The sequence below is a fragment of the Mastomys coucha genome, chromosome X, assembly GCF_008632895.1.
Source record: "Mastomys coucha isolate ucsf_1 chromosome X, UCSF_Mcou_1, whole genome shotgun sequence".
In the NCBI taxonomy this organism is placed as follows: domain Eukaryota; kingdom Metazoa; phylum Chordata; class Mammalia; order Rodentia; family Muridae; genus Mastomys; species Mastomys coucha.
In genome coordinates this window covers 41,843,808-41,854,694 of record NC_045030.1, presented here as the reverse complement: position 1 = coordinate 41,854,694, position 10,887 = coordinate 41,843,808, and the positions used below count along the sequence as shown (strand labels likewise).

At 41.2% G+C, this 10,887-nt stretch overlaps 1 protein-coding gene, 1 long non-coding RNA gene and 1 other non-coding gene across 3 annotated transcripts in view; all 3 read right to left on the bottom strand.

Annotated features, from left to right (window-relative positions):
- Window positions 1–4,661: 4,661 nt before the first annotated feature.
- Window positions 4,662–5,905, bottom strand: LOC116092094. The gene is made up of 2 exons (XR_004119165.1): window positions 5,134–5,905; window positions 4,662–4,762 (listed from the first exon to the last, which is right to left on the bottom strand). It is a non-coding gene; the product is annotated as an uncharacterized LOC116092094 (long non-coding RNA).
- Window positions 5,906–7,724: 1,819 nt separating this feature from the next.
- Window positions 7,725–10,887, bottom strand: part of Slc25a43 (solute carrier family 25 member 43) — a 37,409-nt gene continuing 34,246 nt past the window's right edge. Inside the window, exons 5-6 of the mRNA XM_031372399.1 lie at window positions 10,338–10,472; window positions 7,725–8,970 (exon numbers count right to left, since the gene is read on the bottom strand). Coding sequence (XP_031228259.1) covers window positions 8,770–8,970; window positions 10,338–10,472 — 336 coding nt within the window. The 3' untranslated portion in view covers window positions 7,725–8,769. The remainder of the gene's footprint in view (window positions 8,971–10,337; window positions 10,473–10,887) is intronic.
- On the bottom strand, window positions 9,608–9,739 carry LOC116096107. Its single transcript, XR_004120840.1, has one exon. It is a non-coding gene; the product is annotated as a small nucleolar RNA SNORA36 family (small nucleolar RNA).

The window sequence follows — 10,887 nt, the reverse complement described above, 5'->3', positions numbered from 1 at the left end:
GGAGGGGAAACTGGGAATGGAGAAATTTACATGTAAATAAAGAAAATATCTAAAAGAAAAAAATAAATCTTTAAAAAAAAAGGAAAGTGAAAGCAAAGTAATATCATTATATCGAGAAATGTCTAAGTGGATTAGAGACATTTAATTGGAAAAGTGCAGGAGAGGCAACATAATTTTTCTTATCATAAAAGGACTGTTGGAAGATTCTATGTGGAATTACCACCAGTTGATAGGCATTTTATGAAAGACTTCAGCACAATAGGAAATTATTATTATTTTGGGTGTGACCAAATATGAGCAGATTACAATAATCTATATGTATAAAATGTCATAATGAAACCCATTATTTTATGTGGCTGGGGGATGTAGTCCAATTGGAAGGGTACTGATTTAGCATGCACAAAACCCTGGGTTCAGACTTGAGCACTGCATGAACTGGACATGATGGTGTATACCTATAATCCCAGCACTTAAGATGTGGAGACAGAAGGGTCACATATTCAGTGGTATTCTAGGCTACATAGTGAGTTTGAGGCAAACAAAGAAAAGAAAAAAGCAGAAGAAACCAATTATTTTTGTACACTAAGAAATAATTAAAATGAACTACAGAAAAGACATTGCTTTCTAAAATATGAATGGTTTCAAGGGAATATGGGCTGTATGGTGGGGGTAAACTACTTATCATTGGAAATGCTAACCATTCAGAAAGAATAGTTGCAGACTTAGCAGGAACTCTGGAGAAGAGGTCAAAGAGAACCTGGTACACAGTAAGCAGTCAGTGCATGTCTGATTTCTTCAGTATTAAGAAAAATGCAGGTTGACTGGGACTATTTATTTATTCATTGATTAACTGATTGACTGCTCAGGATGGAAGCTAAGCCTTCCTTGGGCATAGTAGGCAAGCACTGCATCACAGAGTTCTATCCTCAGACCCCTAAATCTGAATTTTAGCAAACCATCCATTCTAACTTTGCTTAAGCAAGGTGGTAAGCTATTTAACTCAGCTGGCAATAATGTATGAGACCACATAAGCAGGATTTGAATTTCTAGTAAGCACCCAGAAAAAACACTGTTCATTTTCAGACCTGGCTCACATTTCCCATTGGAGCTATTGTTACAGTTATGTTTGCAGTATAATTATTGAGGAGGAATCTTCTTTTGCACAGTTGGTTGGTACATTGCCTTCTAGAATATTCTTACTTCTGTTAAGTTTGTTTTTTATTATTATTATTATTATTATTATTATTATTATTATTTTGAAACAGGATTTCATGTAGCCTATGATGGCCTTGAACTTACTGTGAGCTAAGGTTGGCTTTGAACTCCTGATCCTCCTGTCTGCATCTCTCAGTGCTGGGATTACAGGCTTCTGCTACTATGCCTTACCTCTCATATATAGTTTTTATTATATCACATATGTTTCTCTAAAACCTACTGACCTCCCTTTGCTTACTGGATGAAACCTAAACTCAGATTAGCATTTGAAGCCCTTGCTTTCTGTTCCTCTCTCTACCCCAGTGGTTGGAAGGATTTGATGGATTCCAGCCATGGATGACTGCTTCAGATAAAGCAAACCAAACAAAAACAAACACGTTTTACCGCAGTGTTGTTGATATACGACAGAACTGTACATTCTTTTCTTGTTGGAGGACTCAAGCCTATGGCATTTATGCAGTTATTCATGAAAGGCAAATACTAAGCTACAGCTTCCTAACCTTTATTATTGAGACAGGGTCTTTCTAGGTAGCTGGGGCTCGTCGCACACTCCTGACGCTCCTGTCTCAGCTTCCCAAGTACTGGGATTATAAGCTTGTGCCATTACTGTATTAAAAATGTACATATTTGGGGCTGGAGAGATGGCTCAGTGGTTAAGAGTACTGAATGCTCTTCCAGAGGTCCTGAGTTCAATTTCCAGCAACCGCATGGTGGCTCACAACCACCCATAATGAGATCTGATGCCCTCTTTTGGAGTGTCTGAAGACAGCTACAGTGTACTCATATAAATAAAAATAAATAAATAAATAAATCATAAAAATGTACACATTTGAAGAGCACAATTTGACAATATGTTTACATATGTGTACACTAATGAAACTATGGCAGTTAACATAGTGAATGGCTATGTTACCAAAATGTTCATGTGTCCCTTTGTAACCCCTCGATCCAAGGAAACAGCTTTCAGCATACTGTCACTTTAGATTAGTTTACATCCCCTAGGCTTTTGAATAAATGGAACCATGCACTGTATATGCTTCCCTTTGTCTTGACTTCTTTGGGCATCTTGTCAATTGATAAGTATTTGAACCATTTTTGTTCTTTGCTTATTTTATGTGAGCATACTCAACCAACCAACCCTTCTTCCTTCCTTCCTTCCTTCCTTCTTTTCCTCCTGTGTGTCTTAAACCTGTTTTCTTTTCTTTCCCTTAGAGTTACTGTACCATTCATTGTATATCCCTCACAGTATGGCACAAGCATTTCATTTCTTCTATCTTTAGCTTCTGCCTCTTCAGTTTCATTTCTTGTTGCTTTTCTCACTCTAGAAGCCTCTTCCTTTCCCTTCTTTTACTGGTCTTGTTCAGTCCCTCTGTTTTTAATGAACTGTTTTTAATTAAATTGTCTTATTGTTAAGTGTTTTGCCTGTATGTGTGTGTCTGTGCCCCATATGCATGTCTGATCCCTGCAGAAGCCAGGTGTCAGATCCCTGGAATCTTAGTTATAGATGGTTGTGAGCTGGGAATTGAACCTGCATCCTTTCAAAGAACAACTAGTGGTCTTTTTTGTTTGTTTGTTTGTTTTGTTTTGTTTTGTTTTTTTTCGAGACAGGGTTTCTCTGTATAGCCCTGGCTGCCCTGGAACTCACTCTGTAGACCAGGCTGGCCTCGAACTCAGAAATCCACCTGCTTCTGCCTCCCAAGTGCTGGGATCAAAGGCGTGCGCCACCACCGCCCGGCCCAACTAGTGGTCTTAACCACTGAGCCCCATCACCATCCCCCATCTTTCTCTTTTAAATGTCATTTGTTTGTTGATGACAGCCTGCTTGTCTTTCACTATAACTCTCCACCGAACTTCTGATCTGTCCCTGTTATTCTAAAATAAATACTTTTAGGGTTCTGTTAGTTTCCTGTTGCTGCTCTAATGATTTACCACAAGCACCATGGGTGAACAATAAAGATTTACTATGTTACAATTGTTTTTTTTTATAGATTTATTTTATTTATTTTATGTGTATGAGTACACTGTAGCTGTACAGATGACTGTGAGCCATCATGTGTGTGGCTGCTAGAAATTGAACTCAGGACCTCTGCCTGCCTGCTCGCTCTGGCCTGCTTACTCTGGCATAATTCACTGTAGCTGTCTTCAGACACATCAGATCTCATTACGGGTGGTTGTGAGCCACCATGTGGTTGCTGGGATCTGAACTCAGGACCTTTGGAAGAGTAGTCAAGTGCTCTTACCTACTGAGCCATCTCGCCAGCCCTACTATGTTACGATTCTATAGTCACAACTCTGAAGCAGAAATCAATGCATTCCTTTCTGGAGGCTCCAGTGGAAAACCCATTGTGTAGCTCATTCATGTTATTGACTAACCGTAGCTCCTTTTGGTTATAGGCCTGAGGTTCTTGTTTCCTTATGGCTGTCACCTGAGAGTCATTATTAGATTCTTGAAACCATCTGTATTCTTTGGCTCCTGGGCACCTTTGTGTTCAGAGTCAGGCCTTGTCATGTCTCTTCTGTCCTTGCATTTCTAGCTTACTTCCCATGCTCTGAGTAGAGACCCCCAATTTTTGATGACTCTTGTGAATAGATTGGGTACGCCCAGACAAGCCAGAATAATCTCCCCATCTCAATGACTATAACTTTAATCACTTGTTCAAAATCTCTTCTGTCAAAGAGAATGGTGCCTCATGTCTGTAATCATAGTACCTGAGAAGCTGAGGCATGAGGGTTGTTATGGGCTATAATAGTAAGAACCTGTTTCAAAACTATCAATCCTCAATTACATTAATTAAAAGATCTTGGGTATTAGGATATGGATACTTTAGGGGGGTCATTATTCCATCTACTACAAATTGGGCAATTGTAGGGACAGTTTAGACTATAGCCAACCCTCAATTTTTTTCACTTGGATTTATTCTTGGGTATTTTGAATTTAATGTATTACCAATAGAACTTTTAGTTCCTTCTCGAGCAAATCTCTGACCCTCCCTCGTTTTTCCTGTATCAGCAAATGGCAACATAATTTGATTTGTTAAATTAAAGGCCAAAGCATTAGATCCCAACCTTACCTCCAATGTCACCTCTCAGAATGGCCTTCCCTGGCTCCCAATTGGAAAAATTTTATCTTTTTCCCACATAATCCTTTAATTAATACACTCTGATTATTTTCCTCCCAACATTACAACACAAAACTATCTTAATTTTAAAAAGTTGTTTATTGACCTCTGTGCTCACTAGGATGGGATTTCCATGACAGTGGTCACATTTGCCTTTCATATCACTGCATGGACAGTGCCTAGCAGTTGCTGAGTAAGTGCACAAAGCCAGTCTTCTCTCTCTGTTTCAAGCACTCTTTGCTTGTATGTATCTCTGTGATACTACCTATGCCCTTGTATTAGTTACTCTTCTGTTGCTGTGTTAAACACCATGACCAAAAGCAGTGGATAGAAGAGAGTTTATTTTGGCTTATCATTCCAAATGATGGTGGAGGCACAATGTCAGAGAAGGCATAGAGGTGGATCAGGAAGCAGGATGAAGATAACATCTTCAACCACATGCAAAAAAAGCAGAGTGGAAGTGGGGTGAGCCTATACGCTTCCAAACTCTGCCCCCAGTGGTGCACAATCCTCCAACAAGGTGCTCCTAATAGTTCTGTAATGTCCAAACAACACTAACAGAGGCAACCAAGTATTCAAGTATATGCACGTAGTAGGGGACATTTCTCATTCAAACTACTACAATTCCTTCAAAACTCAATTCAGAGCCAGGCATGGAGGGGCATACCTCTGATTTTGGCATTTTGGAATCTAAGGGGAGGAAGATCATGAGGATCATGAGTTCAAAGCTAGCCTCGGCTGTACAATGAGGTCCCTACCTTAAAGTACTAAAAATCTAGCAGGCCATATGTCCTGATACCTGTAATTCCAGCAGTAATTCCAGCAATGGCAGAAAGATTGCCATGGGTTTGAGGCCACTCTGGAATACAGTTTCAGCCCTGCCCATGTGGACTACAGAGTGAAACCCTGTCTGAAAACAACTCCTGCAAAAGAAGAAAATAAAACAGCCATCAAATGAAAGTCCACAAAAATAACGTAGTTCAAAGCTAGGCACAGGACAACACATCTGTGATTCTGGCACCTGGGAGGCAGGCAGGAGGACTTCGGGTTCTAGGCCAGTCTGGGTTAAAAACTGAATGGCATTCTAGGAAACGCTATTAACAAAAATGAAAAATCCTAAACCTTAATTCAAGACTCAGAGTCCCTACTCAGGACTTGCTTCTCTCCTGTGCTGAGCCTTCTAATCACTTCTTATTCAGCACTCATCGACTGAGCCCCATGGTAGTCTTGTCAGTAGGGGATAGTACTCTGGCGTCCTCTGTGTATGTTTGTAATTCTGGTCATTCATAGGTACGCTTTATTCCTTAAGTTACTCCCAGATGGATAGCATACCATATGCTTCTTTAGAGTTCTGAAGTTCTTAGTCCTGTGTGGAGCATGCTGGTAGTCAGAAGTTATAAAGGCAAAGCATCTTGTTACACTGCTAAGGAAATAAAAAGAGTACTCAGTTCATTTTAGGAACAGAACTAGAATTTTAAAGGAGTCATTTTGAAACGACAGGAAAATGAGCCATAGTTTTGATTTATTAAAAAAAAAAAATCACAACTTGACAGGCAGTGGTGGCACATGCCTTTAATCCCAGCACTTAGGAGGCAGAGGCAGGCGGATTTCTGAGTTCGAGGCCAGCCTGGTCTACAGAGTGAGTTCCAGGACAGCCAGGGCTACACAGAGAAACCTTGTCTCGAAAAACAAAAAACCAACCAACCAAACAAAAAGTCAGTGAGAATGGAAGGATGGCTTAATTAGTAAGAGCACACACGGATCTAGAAGAGTCTGGTCTCCAGCAACCATGCCCTAGCAACCATGGCAAGCAGTTTATACCCACCTGAAACTCCAGATCCAAAGGGGTGGGATGCTTCTGGCTTCTACAGGAACCTGCATTCATATACACATGCCCTCATCCCCACATAGACATAATTAAGAATGACTCTAAGACAACCCGAACATCAGAAAACGCCTCTGTGCCATGTAGTATCTATTTTATATTTGTGGAAGAGTGCACAGAAGAAATACTAAGATGTATACAATCTGAGACTAGATTTTAACCTTTGTCAGAAAACATGTTTACAATATTTAGTGCTTCCTGAAATTTTGCTTTGTTGCTTAAAAGGAAATAATACTTGACAAACATGGAGTATTGGCTGAATTCAGTATTTGCCTCCTCCCAAACATTAACAGATTGGGCTGCAGAAGCGTGTCAGTTTCATTCCATGTAAAACAGTCTGTCAGGGCTGGTGAGATGGCTCAGTGGGTAAGAGCACCGACTGCTCTTCTGAAGGTCATGAGTTCAAATCCCAGCAACCACATGGTGGCTCACAACCACCCGAAATGAGATCTGATGCCCTCTTCTGGTGCATCTGAAGACAGATACAGTGTACTTACATATAATAAATAAATAAATCTTTAAAAAAAAAAACAGTTTGTCATAGGAGTTGGAAAAATGAGTTATTTTGCATATTGAAACCAGACAAAAGTCTGAGAATTTAACTATAGTTTTATAACTATGATTAGGAATAAATGACACTTTTGTCCTTAAATAAAATTAAAGAAAAAATAGATTTATTGAATTACTCTCTCTCTCTCTCTCTCTCTCTCTCTCTCTCTCTCTCTCTCTCTGTGTGTGTGTGTGTGTGTGTGTGTGTCTTTGGCCTACCATGTGTTTCCTGGTGCCTATGGAGTTCAGGAAAGGGTATCAAATCCCCTCGGACTGGAGTTACTGGCGGGTGTAAGCTACCATTCAGGTGATGGGAAATGAACCCCATCCCCCTGCAAAGCAATAAACGCTCTTAACTGCTGAGGCAACTGTAGAGCCCCAGTTTTTTTTCCTTTAGAAAATAAGTTTGGCCGGGCGGTGGTGGCACACGCCTTTAATCCCAGCACTTGGGAGGCAGAGGCAGGCGGATTTCTGAGTTCGAGGCCAGCCTGGTCTACAGAGTGAGTTCCAGGACAGCCAGGACTACACAGAGAAACCCTGTCTCGAAAAACCAAAAATAAGAAAGAAAGAAAAAAAAGAAAATAAGTTTGATATGAAAAAATACTTTTAAATCTTCATGTATGTGGTAGAGTGAAGGAAAAGAAAAGATATGTAAATTCATGTCAGAAATACATTTCTTTCTTTACTTCCTGCTTTCTGAGATAAGATCTCACTATGAACAAGAACTTGAACTTACTTATATAGCTATGGCTGACCTCGAACCCATGACCCTCCTGCCTCAGCCTCCCAAGGACTGTCATTGTAGCTGGGCACCATCCCATCTAGTCAGATATTAATGAATTTTAAAAATGCATAGATTGGTACTATTTGAAAAGTACAGCCATATAAATTTTACACATAATCCTGTTTTATTACATAAAAAATATCTAAAAACAAAACCCAAACTATATAATGGGTGATTAGCCTAAAGGATTTTAATTTCATGGATATTTGGGGGGAGTCTGTGTGTCCTATCTTCTGATATTTTCTAGGCAAGTAGGACATCTTGTGAGAATAATGGAAAATGATGAAATAATTTATTTTCAGGGTAGGCTTACAGAGCAAGTTAAAAAGGCTTTGATAATTAAAGCCATTGAAACTGTACATGGCTTTAGTCAGGAATTTCAGTGTATCATGAAGAAGTCATGGGTGCCAGGCAGTGGTAGTGCATACCTTTCATTCCAGCTCTTGGGAGGCAGAGACCGGCAACCTGATCTACAGAGTGAGTTCCAGGACAGCCAAGACAACACAGAGAAACCTTGATTCGGGGGTGAAGGTGGTGGGTTGGAGGTAGAAATCCTGGAGAAAAGTGCTTTCTTGAAATCAAAGCTCGGGAGGTTTCTCAAGAGAGAATGAGGGTTCTAGGGTTCTAGTATGGCAGAATGCAACTTGTAATCAATCCAGCCACCTTGGGAGTCCAAGCCAGAGCATCACGACTCTGATGGCAGCCTGGACTTTGTAACAAGATCATTTGAAAAAACAAGCAAAGTTTTCATTTGGAAATTTTGCTAAGTCCTAACCTACATGGTGGTTTGCGCTCTCAGAAGCCAGCGAAGGTACGAGTTTAAGAAGTCTGTATGGAGGAAGCCATAAGTCAAAGACAGTGGCCTACTCCACCGGGACTCCTGTGACTAGGCTTGTGCCATGGTCTCTGTTCCACCACCTCAGCCAGGATGCTTTGAAGTGTTGTAGCCGTGCTTCTTTGCACGGTGTTTCTCCTCAGAGGGTATATTGCACGTTTGGTTACCTCTAGGCGTTCTTCTAGTCTGCTGGGATGCTATTGTGATGGGGTAGTGTCAGAGAAGCTTTTCAAAGCACAACTATTCCCAGGGAAAGTTTGGGGTTCTGAGGTGATATACGGTCCAGTGCTTCCATTTCCTCTCCCTCCTCCGGATGTGCACAGTTAAGAGGTCATATTCATCTGTGATTGCTGCGCTTCAGCCCGTGTAATTCCATTCAGCTTTACAGAGTTGGTTTTTTGGAGTGCAGTTTTCTGGGTTTGAAGAACTTCTTTAACTCCCGTAACTCCTGGGGTTTCAGACTTTGGTCCACTCCTGGGGTCAGTTTATAGGTTAGTGGGGACAGGGTGTAACCATTTTGATAAAGAAAAATTCTCTTACAGAACTCAAACATGCTAAACATAACTCCAAAATATGGAACTACCTGTTAAAACAGAAAATGACAATTGTGTTAAATTCTTCAAAAGAAAAGACTTTTATTTATTCATCTGTGTGTCTGTGTGAGTGTGGGGACCCATGGGCGGGGGGGGGGGGCAGAAGAGGGTATTGGATCCCTAGGAGATGGAGTTTTGTGTGGCTGTGAGCCTTTCAACATGGGTACTGGGAACTCAACTCAGGTTATCTGAAAGAGCAGCAAACATAAACACTGACCTCTGCAGCCTACATGTTAAAGAACTTTTTTTTTATTTATTTACTTCATGTCACTGTCTTCAGACAGACCAGAAGACAGTATCAGATGCCCATTACAGAGGGTTGTGAGCCACCATGTGGTTGCTGGTATTTGAACTCAGGACCTTTGGAAGAACAGACAGTGCTCTTAACTTCTGAGCCATCTCCCCAGCCCTGTTAAACACCCTTTTTTTTTGTTTGTTTTTGAGACAGGGTTTCTCTGTGTAGCCCTGGCTGTCCTGGAACTCACTCTGTAGACCAGGCTGGCCTCGAACTCAGAAATCCACCTGCCTCTGCCTCCCAAGTGCTGGAATTAAAGGCGTGTGCCACCACCACCCGGCTCTAAACAACTTTTTAAATTAAAAAAAAAAAATCAACCTTTGTCTTTTCATTGATGTGGACTAGGAAGTATATGAATAGAGTAATCCTCTCTATTCAGTCATTTCCATTAGCCAGTTTCAATGTCCCAAAGTTTAATTAATAGAACAGGGAAGCTGCCCTGAACTGAACTCAACACTTTGGAGCCATATTTTCAACTCTTACAAAAAGGGACTTCTGCAATGGAGTTACACCAGAGTAAACTAAGATGACTGCAGAGGGCAGTGCTATGTGCTAACTCCTTTTGGAATCCAAGAATATGGAAAAAGGAAAACTGGTCCAGTGTGGAAGGGGATGAAAGATTTCAGAACCACTGAAGGGTTAATAGCCATGTAGTTGATCAGCCAATGACCATCAGTATATGTTGGTCTTGACTGGATATTTCCATATGGGCTAGTACAAGGCCAGTCCAGACTTCTTGTTCTTAATTCTGGTTACTGAAGTCTATGGGAATATGATATATTCATGTATTATAGCCATACCTCTGCAGACAATTTTAGATGGGGGCTGTATTCTCCTTAGGGAGGGGTCCCTGTGTCCCAGGGTAGGAAGCCTCCAGTTGATACTAAATGCTCAGCTCTGGTAGGGTGTGGTATTAGAATCTAAACCATTGAATTCAGCAGGGTTGGTACCCAGAGTCTATCAGTGCCAACTGAGGTATTTTCACACGAATTGTACTGAGAAGATACGGAGGGGAAAGAAGTGGAAGAGGCAGAGAAGCATGAGACTGGCTACCCTTCTCACCTTTAGTAAGTTAGCCGTCAGTCCATTCCAGAGCCCCAGGACCCCTTGGGTTTTCACTATCTGCCGGAAGCAGTCAGCTGCTCCTGAGAAGTGGACATCTACTCCTCCACAGTGGGGAAGGTAAGGACTTTGAGCCTGGCAGGAAATAGAAGGTCCAGGAATGTGACTTCAGAACTGGGAAGTAAATGTCCTACACAAAGAAAACAGGGTTGAAAACAGGTCTGGACTCTGGATGCTCTGTACCAAGATGGTGGCAAAAAGTAGTAACTTCAGAGTTCATCTTCCTCCACAGTCTTAGAAGGAATGTGTTTGGAGACAGGGTCTTGCTTATGTAGCTCAGATTGGCTGAAACTTCACCATACTTCTGTTTCAGTCTCTTGAATGCTGAGATTACAGGTGTGAGCTACTAACTTAGAATGAATATTCATTTGCTATAGAACCACAAAGCCTCATTCACATATTTGGGGTGTATTTTGCTTAAAAGAAAGTAGGCATTCTGCCAGGCAATGGTGGCACACGCCTTTAATCCCAGCACTTGGGAGGCAGAGGC